The 16,350-nt window shown below is 38.7% G+C and overlaps 1 protein-coding gene across 6 annotated transcripts in view; it reads right to left on the bottom strand.

Moving 5' to 3' along the window:
- The window catches only part of ARHGAP6 (Rho GTPase activating protein 6), a 182,552-nt gene that overhangs the window by 18,851 nt on the left and 147,351 nt on the right, over positions 1-16,350 (bottom strand). For all 6 annotated transcript variants that reach the window (XM_042457757.1, XM_042457756.1, XM_042457758.1 and 3 more), the window contains 4 exons: positions 12,691-12,947; positions 5,905-6,100; positions 3,767-3,822; positions 2,255-2,405 (listed from right to left, as the gene is read on the bottom strand). In XM_042457757.1, the coding sequence (XP_042313691.1) occupies positions 2,255-2,405; positions 3,767-3,822; positions 5,905-6,100; positions 12,691-12,947 (660 nt within the window). The remainder of the gene's footprint in view (positions 1-2,254; positions 2,406-3,766; positions 3,823-5,904; positions 6,101-12,690; positions 12,948-16,350) is intronic.

Below are 16,350 nucleotides of genomic sequence, written 5' to 3'. Positions count from 1 at the left end.
AAGTGAATGGAACTTACATCAAGTGTTGACTTCCTTATATGGATTAACAACTGGATTTAACCATAGACTTGATAATACATTAACTTAAATGTTGACTGAGGACTGGAACAGACCAGCAGCTTCATCTGGCTTCAAGCTGGCTTGGGGTGTGGTGTTTACACATGCCATGCCCCCAAATTGTCTAGAAGTCATCCTGGCAATTACATGCCGGGCAACTTCCGGGCAACTTGGGGGCATGGCATTTAGATGCCATATGCCCTGGAGCCAGTAAAAAACTGACTCCAGAGGCAAAGGGGTGGCTTTCTCCCACCCCAAATAGGAGCAGATTTCTTCTGCACCTATTTGAGGTGGAAGCTGGTTGGATTTGGACCATGCATCTTTTTCCACGACCCCAATCCAGCCTAAATGTCACGACTCCAAGCCGCCCCATCAGAGCTGTCTGTTTTGCTCCTTACATAAGTGTCAATTTTACTAAAAACCGCTGATTCATTGGTTCTACTCCAGTTTAGATTAACAACTGGATTTAGCCATAGACTTGATAATTGCATATGTGTAGCTTCTATTTTCAAATCGCCTCAGTTTTGCCTTAAGTAAGAACTCTAGTTCAGGAGTTCCTGACGTTTTTGATTCACAGAGCCCTTATTACTATGACAGAGCCCCTAAGAGGCCTACCCTATGTCTTAGATGTTAATGGTGTATATGAGTGTATATAAAAATATATTCTTATTCTTTAAATTCATTAAAATAAATTTAAAAACATTCCTGAAGTGGCCGTGGAGCACCTGGGAAGTGCATGCGGAGCCTTAAGAGCTCCTTGGAGCACAGGTTAGGAACCTCTGCTCTAGTTAATTCTAACTACGAAGTGAGGCAATATGTCAGGAGTGTTTTAAGTTGATTAATTTTTACTAACTTCAAATTTCCTCCTCATAGCATTGCTACAAGAGAATAAAGATTGGAGCACACAAGCCTATAAAGCAGTGGTCCCCAAACTGCCCTTTAAGGGATTTTGGACTTCAGCTCCCAGAATTCAGACTATTTGCCAACATGGCTAAGGCTTCTGGGAGCTGAAGTCCAAAATCTCTTAAAGGGCATAGTTTGGGGACCACTCATATAAAGTAAACCAGTTTAACATTATATGCAAATTAGACAATTTGCAGTCTTGCAAGAGCCTTCTATATCCTGTAGAGTTTAAAGTTGTTGAGCAATCCTATTTAGAATCATCTGGACCACAGGGAACACCTTGGTAGGAAGAACATGTGTGGCCTACTGGACACCACAGAAATGTGAATAAGCTAAATGCAAATAGATAGTACACAGCAGAGCAGACACAAAATAATGTCTCAGGCTATACATGAGGAATCTATTACCTACTGTAAACCAAAAATCATATACTGGGATTAATGTACATGGCTCCAAATAAAGAAAACCTTATTCTAAGTGACTAGAGATTTAATATTTATAATTTATTTGAGAGGGACACAGTGAAATATGGCCACAGAAAATTGATGACTACCAATTATTATGTGTGTGTGTGTGTGTGTGTGTGTGTGTGTGTGTGTGTGTGTATTGGGAAGCACACCTCTGAACAGCACTTGCAAGGGGACACGAGCAAGAAGGTATTATTGCTCTCTTATCTTGCCCATCTGGAGTAATACTATGAGAAAATAGTGATTAGATCTGGTCTAGAATAGCTTGTATAGTCTCATCATTTTTATATTAACAACTGGTAACAGTACACTGAGAACCAGTGTGGTGTAGGGGGTTGAGTCTTGGACTAGGACACTGGGAGACCAGGGTCAGAATCCCAGTCATCCATTGAAATCCACCTTGAGCAAACCAAACTCTCAGCTTCAGGGAAAAGGAAGGGTACTCCACATCCAACAAATTCTGCCAAGAAAACCTGATAATCGATTCTCCTTAGGGTTGCCCTAAATCAGAAATGACTTGAAAGCACACAACAACAACAACACATTTTGCCAGCACTCTTTTGGTATAATGTTTTGTTTTTTACTGCTGGACAATACTAAGGCTCAGATATACAAGTGGCTATGAGTTAAGTTTTTGCTGGACAACAACATTTTTGTTATTGTATTATTACTATTAATAAACAACTTGGAGGACAGAAACACTTGCTGATCTATAGCAAATTACCCAGTATATCCTAATCTATCTTCTGTAGAGTGCTGTTCACTGAGATAGAGAATGTGTGTTTGTCTACTTAAAGAATCAGTAAAATATAAATTGAACTGCTTACAGAGAGTGTTGATAAATGGAGTATAAAGCTCTCTAGTCAGCAGTGGGTCAGGCATGTCACGAAGAAATTCCTTCAGTAAAGCAGCCACATCATGAATGCTATGTTCTTCATCCAATATTACATCTACACCACGGTCAAATTCTTCACGTAACTAGGGAAATCAATTCAAGAGGGGAAAAACCTCACATCAAAACAGGTACTCTATACTACATTAAAATGATGACAAAGAAGAAAACTGACATGTGAGATTACAGGTTTGCCCATTCGCTAGAATCTCTGCCAAGTCTGACATATGCCAAGATAAAAGTAGATAAAAGGGACTAATATTGTTTGTTTGTGACATTGTTGTATTACTTTTGCATTAATATAAGTTGGCATTTTTGTTAATTTTCCTATGTAGTAGCAATGTGGGATTATTACTAGTAATATCACACATGATATACAGTACAGTGGTGCAATCATGAAGGTGAGAAATAGTTACACCACTCACAGATTCAGGGAAATCCCACAGATTGGTTCATTTAACTAGAGTTAGAGTAAACTGCATGCTTTTACATAATGACTTTGACTTAATTAAAACTGGAAGTGGAAGCTTTTACTCTCCTCTATTTTTTGAGAGGAGGAAGGGATGAGCTCAAGGCTTGGTATAGCTACCCAACCAATTTGTTGTAAGACTCATGGACAAAGCAGTGAAGTTTTATCATTGTGTAACTGAATAAAGATCTTCAGAATCTCATCCTTCCCTTTCTCTCTCTCTTAAATAATGCATAATTTATTTGGATCAGATCTCTTCTTTGGGAATACTTCTGTGTGGAAGTCATATTAAAAGGTATCTAATTACACACATACAGGATGAAAGATCTAGTTTTGTTGAAAGAGACACTCAGAAGTATCATCATAAAGCTTAGCTGAAATTAACTGGAAATAAGCTGGTGTTGGAAAGAAAGGGCAAAAATAATTTAGTTGTATCTCTAACACAGAATACCACTGGTAATGACCAGCAGGTGTCTTACAAGATTGATAGTATTTGGAATAAGCAATTGCCAGATGGAAATTAGAAAGCAACTTTAGAAAGCAACACTACTTTTTACTTAAAAAACAGCAACTGGAGAAGGAATGTTAAAAAAGAACATAGCTGATGACCACTTTTTAAAATGCATGCATTTAAAAAAAACAAACCCTAGTAACAGCTTTGTTTCACTGTAAAATAAAATAAAGAAATTGAAAAGCTTTGCCGATCATGCTTTTTTCCTAGATCTAGATCAGGGATGGGCAATGTACAGTCCTCCAGATGTTGGACTACAACTCCCATCAGCCCCAGCCAGCATAGTCAGTGCTGGAAAATGCTGGTAGCTAGTCCAATAACACTTTGCTCATCTATGTCCTTGATCTGTCAGAAAAACAAATACTGTTAAATGCTATTTAAAACAAGGATCGCTACAGTTATAGCAATGGTGAGTCCCCAGAAATGACGTACAAAAACAATACTTATGAGATAAGTCAAAGACTCACCTGTCTTACTCTCTTTTTTGAACTCCCAACTCGGAAAATACCCACTGTTTGGAGACCTGGGGGGGGGGGAGAGAACCACTTATTATTTAAATTTCATGTATTATTAAAACCATTATTTAAAAACATAGCCATGTTAGTCTGGAAAAAAGCTGGAAAAGATTCAACAGCTGAATACACTATTCACATTTACCAGTAAAATAGAACTGAAGACCAGTCTCTTCTGGAAGGTTTATCCAGACAATTCTTAAATTGTGAATTCAGATGCTGAATTTTAAATGTGGAGTGTTTTAAATTGTAAATGTCTTATTTGTTCTTTTAAACTGTTCCTTTAAATTAATGTGCTTGAATTGATGTTGTTCATTGTTGATTTGTTGTTGTTTCCCCTCGATCCATGAGGAGAGGCAGGTAAGAAATAACAACAACAATAATGTTATACTTTCATGTATTTGTTTTGCTGCCCAACAGGTTGTAATTATAATTTAACTTTTCACCACCTATTCCATCCCTAGCTCAACAATAAAATTTCTACCAGGCCAACAGAATAACACCTAAACTAATGTACAGACCGGAACAAGTTAGAGCTTATTAGTACTTTGCTCCAGTACTGCTATTCACTCCTGACAGATTTTCAATAACTCTGTGGTAGCTATTCAAGAGAGACACTAGAGGGAAGTCTAAGATTGATCTTGGCCATAATCCATTAATTTCATTTATACCAAAATCCTTGAGCCTCAGCAAACTGAAGTGGTTGCAAACATTGGCCCCATACAGACAGGCCAAAATAAAGCTGCTTTGAGTCACTTTGGAGGTATGCTGTTTAAATTATGCATGTGCACTAAGAATCTGGAAGCTGCGCCAAAGCCACAATCCAGTCCTAAGGACTGGAACAGAGCTTTGGCGCAACTTCCGGACCCTTAGGACGTATGCATCATTTAAACAGCATACCTCCAAAGTGACCCGAAGCAGCTTTATTTTGGCCTGTCTGTATGGGGCCAGTGTTACGTTGCCTTTTGGAATGAATTTGAGTGAAAATAAATGTAGTAAAGTAGCCCCTCCCAATTCGTGTGGGATCCCCCCCCCACCCGGTTAAAGTGGCAACTTGCAAATATTCAAGTCCCACTGAAAATAATGGTGAATGTGTGGGGCTGCACACGGGCGCCACCATTTTGTCCCTTCCCACTTGTCCCTCCTGTGAAGAGCAAGACCGTGGACTCCAAGTCTGTGAAAAGGGAGGGACAAGTGATTATAATATTTAATGTGTTAATCTGCTCAGAGAGGAACAGGAAAAGGTAAAAGTCAAGTGTGAACACACATCCCACAACTCTGCAGTATGTTTTTTTTATAGAATCATAGAGTTGGAAGGGGCCCACTGGACATCAGCACCCATTCTGTGCTAGAAGATCCCCAGCAAGTAGCTGTTTAACCACAGGAAAGAGGTTCCACCACTTCTAGGTAATTGGTTCCACTGTCAAATAGTTGATACCATCAAGAAGTTTCTTATATTCAGTCAAAATCTACCCTCCTATAATGTAAAACCATTAGACCTGGTCCTTGGGTAGCAGAGAGCAAACCTGCATCCTCTTATCTGTGACAGCTCTTTAGATATTTAAAAAGTACAATCATGTTTATCTCTCTTCATGAGGCTAAACATGCTCAACTTCCTCAGCCTTTCCTTATATGATTTGAACATGGTTTCAAAATCCCATATCTTGCCCATTTATTCTAATATGTGGCAAAAGTCTGATCAGTCTACTGATAGTTTTTCCATCCCATACAGCTACACCCTAAAGGAAGTTACTGTGTGAGGTTATAAACTGGGTCAGAATGTTCGTGATACTTAACAGTTCCCACTTAATTTTCTAGTGAAGTTACACATTCTCCCTGAAAAAAAAAATCAGTTTTAAAATCTGAAAATGCAAAGATAGTGGGTGTTTACCTTTTCTATTCAAAAGTGGGTGAGCAACCTGGTAGGAGAGGATATTTTCCCATGCCTTAGGAAAGAGGTCTGGTTGAGTTCACAGCCCTGTGGCTGCATTTTAGGCAGGGAGAGCCACAATGTTAATGAGAATATTAGGAAAGTGAATCCCTAAAAGTTTCATCTGCCAGTCTTAAAGCCTATCAAACTGAAGCACACTTACCATGTTTTTCTAAATGCTGGCAGCAGCTGTCTACCAACCGAGGAACTTGTCTGTAAATAGGATTGAGACTTAGCTTCTTATCCCTGGACTTTTCTTTCTTGCTCTGAGCTTCAGCAGGCAATGACAGTTGTAGAGCTTCCAACAGTCGAGACTGACTGTCATCAAGATCAGTAATGGAGTCCACAGACATTGCACCCTGCAATACAAGCACAAACATAAAATTGGTAGAGCACAAATTTCATTGTGAGAACAGTTCAGGTTCAGAATCTTTGACAGCCTTACACACAGAGAGAAACAAAATTTATCTGCAAGACAAGAAGGGCAGATCAGGGTGGGCAATATTCGATCATAGTCCAAAGGCAAGCAACCAAGAGGCAGTAAAGACCGACACCTTGTGCCGGCCTGACCGCATACTAGGGCTGCAGTAGGTCTGAGCGTTCATATGCTCCAAGCCCTTGTTCTGCTGCCACCATTATGGCACATGCCCAATCCACACAGGACACACCATGATGACACACGGGCAGCGCTACGCCCAAACAGTACTGGACGGAAGGGGCATCATCATGGCATGCCAGCGCACCTATGATACCCTTTCTGGTGCACAAGAAGAAGTTGGCTAATGGCAGCTTCTTTTTGCGTCCTGGGAAGGCCAGATCGCTGCAGTGGTGTGTGGTTGCCGTGGTAATGATCTGGGGCAAAAAGGGGCGACTGCAGGCTGCTCATCTGTAGAGGTCCCAAGACTCCAAGTCAAGATCATAGCAACAATCTTGATTCAGGCAAGCAGCAAAACACATGGCTTGCCAAACAGGATCATCATCATATTATCCATCTATCACCAAAAGAAAGATAAGAATGGCAGCCAGGATGGATGTTACCTATGAAACTTTGTCAATGAAGATTATCATACTAGGGTCTTGCCGTCTGTCAGTCGCTGCTGAAACATTGGAGAAAAGCACATGTATGAATGCCCAGCATGCTTCCTCAGCATCATGGAATCGTCAGCTCCCTCTTGCATCATGGAATCATTCAGGGAGAGTGAATTTCCTCTTAACAGAAACCTTGTGATTCCATGATGCTGAGGAAGTGCGCTGGGCATTCATACACACACACTTCCCCCACGTTTTAGCAGTGATTGACAGACAGTAAGCCCTAGGGTAAGTGATATTCTTCAATTGTGAGCTGGTCCTAAGACTTTATAGGGGCACAACCTATTTATTTATAAAGTAGACTTAATATGCCACTATTAGGGTATTTACTCAAAGGCTGGGTTTTCATAAGCAATTTAAACACATAAGCAATAAAGTCTAATCCAAATATTTCTCTATCACCTCTCAGCCCACAAGGGCTCCCAGTATTTTGTAGCAATCTCCCATCCAAGGCTGACTCTGCTTAGCTTCCAAGATCATAAGGGATCTGGTGCCTTTAGGTTATATGTGGTATGAAAAGTATTAAGCACTCTTCTGAAAATTAGAGGACATACATTTTTTCCTGTAAACCTTCACTGGTCTGCTCTAGCACCGGTCTGATCTGTCACCTCTGACTGAGTCCATCTATCTGATGTGCAGCCTTCCTACTGCCTTCTACCTTTCCTAGCATTATTTTTTTTCTAATGATATTAAGATAATGTCTTCTCATGATCTGGCCAAAGTATGATAGACTCAATTGGATCATCTTGGCTTCCAGAGAGGTTTCAGGACTGATCTGTTCAAGGACCCATTTATCGTTTTGGCTGTCCACAGTATTCTTAGCACTCTCTGCCAGCACCATATTTCAAGTTGATTTTCTTCTTATCCACTTTTTTCACTGCCCAGCTCTTTTATCAATTGTCACAAGGTCTTCTTTCCATTAACCCCTCAAGGCCACTTTTTTACCTCAGAGACATCTGAAGATTTCTTGTGAATGACACTTGCCCCATATCTACCCTTAATACACATTCCCTACATATTTAAGGGATAGGGTCCCCAGTGTCTTTTTCTTCTAGATATTTAATCTGTAGTATCTATTTCATTTCATTTCTATGCTGCCTTTCACACAGAAAGGGAATCAAGGCAGCTCACAGATAAAAGCATTTAAAATCTTTTACAATAAAATTATAAAAACAAAATCATCTAGCTAAAAACAGTATAAAATGACATAAAACATATAACAGTTAAAAAGCTATCTAAAGCACACACCCTATATAAAAGCCTCTCTGGTATGATTATATATTAAAAGCTTGCTTGAATAAAAACAGCTTTGCCAGCCAGTGAAAGGAAACAAAGAGGAGGCCACCTTGCCTTCCCAAGGAAGGGCATTCCAGAGGGTGCGAGAAGCCACCAAGGCTTTCTCTCGTGTCCTCACCAGCTGAGCCTGTGACTGTGATGAGACTGAAACAAAGCCTTCCCCTAAAGACCTTAGGACTCTGGCAGGTTTGTATGGGGAGTCTGGACCTAAGCCATGTAGGCCTTTATATTTCATAACCAGCATTTTGAATTCTGCCCAGAAATGAACCAGTAGCCAATGGAGCTGTATCAACAAGGAAGTTATATTCTCCTTATAACTGGCCCTGGTCAGCATTTTGTTTGCCACATTTTGAATGTGCTGAGGTTTTCAAACAATTGTCAAAGGCAGCCCCACATAGAGTGCATTACAGTAGTCCAAACAGGATATAATCAAGGCATGTGGCACCACAGACTTGAAATCTCAGGAAATTGGCACAGTTGGTGCACTAGTTTTATTTGTACAAATGCACTCCTGGCCACTGCTGAAACCTAGGCATCCATCAGGGGGAGTATAACTCCGTCTAGCACAGCCAGAGTCTTTATTTCCTGGTCTGCTTATAATTGACCAAGAGCACCTCTGTCTAGATTAAGTTTCAATTTCTTTGTCCTCATTCAATCCTGCCAGTTAGTTTCTGGGCATGGTACAAAGTGTTGGTTACTACCATTAAGGCCCTACATGGTTTGGGTCCAGGTTACCTATAGGATCACCTCCTCCACCCCATTCATTCAGGTCCTCTGACAGACATTTACTCCAGTCAGCCAAGGCTAGGTTGGCAATTGTCAGCCAGAGGACTTTTTCTTCAGTTGCCCCAAAAACTGTGGAATAACCTGCTGGAAGAGATTCAACAGGTGAACAGCATTAACCTGTTTTTTCAGGCAGGCTTATTCAGATAGTTTTTAAATTGTGAACTTTAAATGATGACTTTTAAATGTGGATCATTTTAATATGTGTATATGTCATTTGTCATGTTAAAGTGATGTGTATTTTAACTATTGTTTTTTATTTGTTCATTGTTGTTGCTCCCTGCCTCAATCCCTGGGGAGAGCCAGGTAAGAAATATGTTGTTGTTGTTTACTCACAGAAGACTTTGGTTCAGTACAGATACAGCTTCTTGGAATTGGATGGAACTGAATTTCCATCCAATTCCAAGAAGCTGTATCTGTCATACACATACTGGTGACAGTACACCCCAAAACTTGGGATGACCTCTCCCAGTAGGTACATTTAGATGTTCAATAACCCATAGGTAAAAAAAAAAAAAAATGCTGTGGGACTACCCAGCCGATGGGAGTCAAACAGGAGGCCAGAAAACTGTTTCTCCCAATCATTTTTAAATACAACAATGTGCATCTGGTCTAGTCTAGTCAATGTATCAAATAGCTCAGATTTTTCTACCACTGTTTTAAAGTTAGTTCTATAAGGAAAGGAAGCTGTGCTAACCCACACGAAAACTAAACAAATTTATAGTTATTTTGATAATAAAAATTATTTATGGATCATGCTATGTATATAATAATTTCTATCTTACAACAGTCATTTTAAGCTATTTTAGATTTTAAACTATAAAATAATAATGAAATAATTTATACATTCTAAAAGCCTATTAAACTGATTAATTTGAAAAGTTTAAACCATCTAAAGCCATGTATATATATAGATTCTGATGAGATCATTAGGTCCCCAAAGGATTTCATTAAAAGCCAGGTTTTAATCTGGTACCAGAATGAAACCAGCAATGGGGCCTCTGGGAAAGTGCTAGAGTCCAAGATTTGATTGGATGTTTGAGGAATGGATACTGAAAGAATATCATTTCTTTTCTAGTTGTCATTTTAAAGCCTCCATTGTGCATCAATTGCAAATGAAAGACACAGCTTAGAGAGTGTTAGAGAATCAGGGTGATATGGGGTAAATTTCAGAAGGTGTCTTAATAATTGTACCCATGGAGCCAAAGATCCCCAAAGTCCAACTGTACTGACAAAACAGGTCTTGTTTTTCTGATTTGGCCAGGGAATGCACTCCTAAGGAGAAGGAAGGCTCTAAGCCATGAACAGCTCTTGAGTCTAGACGTGTCTAGACAACATGCTGTTGTAAGCAACAGTTAAGTAATACAGTATTTATGAAGTTTGTTAGACACTTGTTTTTCCTCTTTTTTTCTAGTTAGTAAAGGAGATTGCACTTTAATATTATTTTGCAGGGAAATTTGTTAATTGCATCTTTATTTCCACCATTTGCACTTCTTATTGCAGAATCTGAGTAGTGAAAGTAAGCTTGCAATAGGCATTTCTGTCTTAAGGGGCCCTGCTCAAAAAGGTTTTCTTAAAACTTAGGTCTTATGCCCCAATTCAAGGTGATTGACATTTTCTGTGTATACCACTGCCTTCCCTGTCAGATCTAATAGTTGCCTGAGATGTGTCGTAAGTCTGATTAGTGCTTACTGCAGCCATATTTGCTGCGTATTTGCCCGTTTCAGTGAAGGTTGTCATGCCCCAGATTGTGTCAAGCACAAAGAAGCAGAATAATTCACTTTTGTCAAGATGCTAAATCATGGCATGTAAGATATAAGAAGAAGCATAACAGTGCTCTTATCTTTTGGAATGTAGGATTGTAGGAACATGTGCCATTTTAAAAACATACCAAGTTCTAGGGGAACTGGGAATGGTGCTTCTGGATTCTTCACAATGGTACCTGATGCATGCAGGAGTCACAGTACAAACATCCCAACTGAACTCCTTTAAGAAGATGATGATCTGTTTAAATGGGTGATGAGAGTCCTTTTGAAAAGGGGTTGATTTTGCTTGTTGGGTAACAAGTTGTGCTAAATGTATGCATGTGTTATTTTCCCTTTCCCTTACTACCCCCTTTCTTCCCGCCCCCTGACACCAAGATGTCAATCTGCTCTGTGAAGTGGTAAGAATGCTGGATAGAAAATGTAGCATCCTTAGACATACACTCTTCTTGATTTCTAGACACTGCAAAGATGAAATTAGTTTGCTGACTTGGGCCCAGAAATAAAAAAGGTCAAAGAGAAGCACAAGGTTAAGTTGCATTCTACCACAAAGCAGAAGAATCCCTCATCACCAAGAAGAGCATAGCTGTGTTTTACAGATTAAGAACAACAAAGAAAGCCAACAAGAACACCTTATGTATGTTGCCATAACACAGGAAAGCCTGTGTGCAGACTTACAAATTCCAATCCATTAGCAGGGGTATGAACAAAGACAATGGCTTCATATATTAATAGAAGAGTCCTTGCTAATGCACATAAAACAAAACTTTTTGGAAATCAGAAAAAATTGTATCACTTCGCCCAGATCTTTGAAAATTTGGCCAAAGGTCATGATATGTATCTATCCCACACCCACAATTGTAAAAACATCCTTTATATCTGAGGCCTTACTACCACTTGATATTGCATCCAAAGAAGTGGGTTTATATCTACCAAGGAACATGCTAAAATAAAAACCAGTTAGTCTTAAAGATACTGCCACATTTTTTCCTTCCCCTCCATTTATGCAGCAGTTCTGGGAAGGCACACAAGATACAGGGGGGAACATAAATTAGAAACGGCCTAAACAAGTCTCGGTTTGTTTGGATGTTGGATAGACAATTCAGGACTTAGGCAAAAAACTACTGTTGACACAAACTTTAGCTAAGCATAATGTGCAAATACACCTTCATGGGAACCAAACAGAATGTCATAAAATAGCAAATGTTCTTCACAAGAACTCTCCAACAGACTGAAATATGAAGAAGAGGAGGAAATGGGAAGGAAAAAAGCTGAGTTGATGCTTACATGCATAGTTTGTGGCTTAAACATTAAGCCAGAACTGTGGCTATCTTGAAAGTTCACTTGCTATTTTTTAATATTTGCTTTCTGTTTGTGATTTTTAGTAAGAGTATTGCTTACTTTGGTTGTTCATAATGACACTGCCCAGCTGTAGATTTTGAACATTTTACTCTAGAGATTCTTTTTGGAAACCAACTGGTTTCATTTTTTGAACTTTGACCTATGCAGTATACTTCATTCAGACTATACTTGTAAAAAGTTTTTTTTAAAAACCTACCCAGAAATTAATTACAAAATATATTTAAATTAAATTTTGAATATGTAGTGAATAATTGGGTAAACACTGCGTAGGTGTGAAATGTTAAACAATTTCATCAGTGTGTACCCACCTATAACAAACAGCTTTAAAAAAAAAGACTTGTTTTTTTAAAGAAGGGAATTTGTTCCTTAGTAGTTTGAAAAGATCAACTAGAATCTGGGGAAAAGGAAAGTTTCCAAAGAATCCTTGTGTTCCCTGAGGTGTTGGCAAGAAACTTGTGTCCATCTAATTCTCTCCCACGAACAGATGGGAAAGAGGGATGACTGTTAAAATTGCAATTTTTATCATTTCAATCAGGGCTGACTTTAATTTAATTACAGACCAAGAGACCCAGAGCCCAACTTCTGCATGTAAGGCAGGGCCTGGGAATGTCCCACAATGCTGACAGTACACACAAAGGAATTAATAGATAACTTACTCTCCTCCTGGCCCGTGGAGCTGGCTCTGGTGTATTAGTGGAAGTAGATTCATTTGGAGTTTCCGAGGTGGAGCTAAGAGATGAGTTACTGCTTGAGAGTTCCTTGTTCGGTCTTTTACTCCCAAATGGTAGAAGGGAGGCTACAAATTCTGAAACATCTCTCTGCTCTTCCTTTTGAGTGTCTTGCTTCAACTTGTATGCCCGATCATTAGCTATTACTTGAGATAAAGGCATTCCAAAAGCCTGGGGTATGAACTCTGGAAAACAAAAATGAATTTTTATATTGAGGCTGCTAACGACCTTTCACTTTTTCATGACTCTTAGTCAAGAACAGACACCACACTTAAACAGATTCAATGAATGCTAAGTAAATCATTTCACTATAGGAAGTACTATTCTCATTGTAAATCTCCTTGCTCAGTTTCTATATGATCTTGAAAGCTTGGGAAAATGTCACCAGAGTCCAGCTGTTCCCAACTTAGTGCTCTCCATTGTGCTGGACAACAACTCCTAACATCTCTAGCTGCATAAGAGTTATTATCCGATTCATCTGGAAAGAACTACATTGGGAGATGCTATATTCATATGCTATGAATGAAAAAATGAGGGGTGTGGGGGGAGGCAGATAAGAAAAAAAGATACTGAATGAAACAGAATGCAGAATCTCAAAGCCTATGCAACTTGGTGAACAATGGGATTATGCAGAGGGGAACTGCCCTAGTCGCTACAGGATCATGGTGACCAGATGCCTCAGTCCCAAGGCTGGGCATTGCTGCAGTCTTGAATGGCTTTTTGCTGCTACTTTTGTGGCCAGGTTTGGACCGCCTTAGGCCACTCAGTTTGAGGGTGTGTGTTGTTTGAAAGCCACACCCTCAAAACTCCTAGAAGGCGCTTTATTTTACCCATCTGTTTTGGGCTAATGAATGACATGTAAAATTTACAATATATGTTTCAGACATTTATTATGTGTGCAGAAATGGAAACCATATAAGATTAGGGATGAAAGTCAATAGCAAAACTGCCACAATATTTAATAAGATAATGATTTCAATTTGGACATCTCAGCAAGCAGCTTGATCACAGTGCACTCATCCCTCCACATTCTCTGGGGTTAGGGGCACAGGACCCTCATGAATGTAAAACTGTTTTTACCTGAGAGAATACCTCTCTAGGAACCTCTAGGTCCTCCAGTGCAACTTCATGGTCAACATCTGCCAGACACTGACCACAGAATTGCGCTCAAGGAGCTACAAATACCTAGTGAAGTGTTCTTTCTAGGAATCTCTAGGTCTTTCAGTGTGACTTCTGGTGAAAGTTGACCATAGAGTTGTGCTGGACCTAGATATTCCTAGAGATAATATATTAATAAAATCCATGAATAATCAAATCTGCAAAAGCCATAAATGTAGAGGGATGAGTGTAATTCTCTTCATGTGCCACCAGATTCTAATATCTTGGAGTTTTTGGAGGGAATGGTCTTTTGCTTAATGCAATTGTGAATACATAGTTTTAGACATTTTTTAATTTTAGTTAGTGCTGAAGTGACACAGTCACAATGCTGTTATAAGAGAATTGTCTTACTGAGCATAAAAGATACATAAAATTTAAAAAGTATCCAAATATGGAACAAATAATGCTTGAAACAACATCATTTCTAAGAAAATATAAAGAACACACTATTTTATATTCACTGTGAGACTCTACTGTCTCTATTGGAGAGACAATTGCATGCTAACATCACCAGTGGAAATTATTGTTGGAACAAGTTGAACATAATATAAAGAAGTACTTTAGATTAACATAGAATGGGCATAAAGTAAACATGGAAGAAAAACATCTATTTTCTGGGTATAATAAATGAAAAAATCAAATATTTATTCACAAAGTACATCTTTTCCTGGAAACAACCAGCAATGGAATGTGGCAAGGCACTCTAGCACTCCAGCAGGTACAGTAAAATAGCAATTCTGTAGATCCATTGTAGATTCATGGCATACTCAAATTGGATAGTGCTTAGCTGCTGAAGTGACAATCCAGGGATTTATTTGTATTCCCCATTCAAAGTAGAGTAAAATAATTATAATGTAATAAGCGTCATCTGCCTTCAATTAACTTTTACCACACTACTAACAAGCCCTCCACTATTTTATTATCTAGTGACAGAGTTCAAGGATAATACTTTACTGTACCATTTTTTCCCCAGGGAAAATGGGTGTTGGTTCCAACCACTTCATGGATAAAGTATGTGTAGAGCAATCCTTTCTAGGAACAATTACTGTCTCTGATTTAAGCACATACAAAGAAAGAATAGTAAATTTTAAAATCAAGTCATCTTGGGTAAGTCTCCAGAAAAATTAATTTCAGGTGAACTTGAATTTTCTGCCAACTGAACAGATAGCCTGAGAACCACTTATTCATATGAAAATTGAGACTGTTTTTTCTCTAAACACCTATTCCTCTATGAGTTTATACAAGAGAAATGATTAATTTTGTGCATAAGCACGCCTCAAATTTAAGGAAGGAAAGGAGGGAAGGATATACAAGAAGTTGCAGTAATGGGCTTTGTCTTAGCTTGAATTTATAGGTTTGTCCACATGTGAAAAAGTTTCCTGGTCCTTTTGAATTGAGTTATGCAAAGTTATAAATTTAAAAGTTATTTAGATTTAAGGATTCCACCTTCAATTAAGCAGTGCTTAGGAAATAAAAACTAAGGTTAAAATTTAGCACCACAGAACAGCAGCTTTCTTGATGGCAACAATCAACTACATCATTTGGCTTTGAGAAAATGCAAACACTATATATTTCTGTTCAGTCTTGCAGCATTAGTTTGAACTAACAATTTAGTTCCATCATTTTGCATACTCAAATCTTTCTTGACCTTATCCTCCACAAGTGATAAAAATGGCAATCATTACACTCTGGCCATGAACCCTCCAAGTAGATCTTTTTATTGACAAGGTTCCTTCCTCCTGACATCTCACTGTATGGTGGTTGCATAAACTAGATACTACAATGGAGCATGTAAATGACTAGTTTATTAAGACTAAAGTGGGATAGGAAAACCTTAGGAAAAAACATTCTCAATTGCCTTTTCTCTCCACAAATGTTTTAATTAGCACAATTTCTAGTAGAGCATGAGAAGAGGGGAAAAATTAATCTGGTGGCTGTTTTGTCACAAAGTCCTGGGCTCCCCTTTTCAGGCCACATTGAAATTTTTGTTTTCTCCTATGAAGATAATATAGTTTCATCAGATTAATATTTAGATTCCTCATATGTACCCCAATAATGTTTCCTCCAATGCTTTCTAACAGCAGCTTTCTCCTACTGACACTCACAAGGAAAAGGAAACAAACATATTCCCTCTTCAGATATGGGGCATTATTGTAGAAAGTTCTTGTTATAGGAAGCCATTTTACAGCAAAGTAACGAGTGTAATGTAATTAGAAGAGGATAGACTCATTTCCCTAAAAGGTAACACTAGTCTACTAAGGACAAATCACTGTTGAATATCAAACTTCAAAGGCAATTTACCCAGACAATCAGTTATGTTAATATGGACCTTACTTTAATTTCTTCACATGGCTGAAGTGAAACAAAAGGGGTATAACTCAAGAGCTCCTAGGAGAATGTACGACTCTTGGCTCACTATTCAATATATCC

This window comes from Sceloporus undulatus, chromosome 3 (assembly GCF_019175285.1).
Source record: "Sceloporus undulatus isolate JIND9_A2432 ecotype Alabama chromosome 3, SceUnd_v1.1, whole genome shotgun sequence".
NCBI classification, from domain to species: Eukaryota; Metazoa; Chordata; class Lepidosauria; order Squamata; family Phrynosomatidae; genus Sceloporus; species Sceloporus undulatus.
The sequence above is the reverse complement of the archived record's forward strand: the minus strand, read 5'-3'. Positions and strand labels throughout refer to the sequence as shown.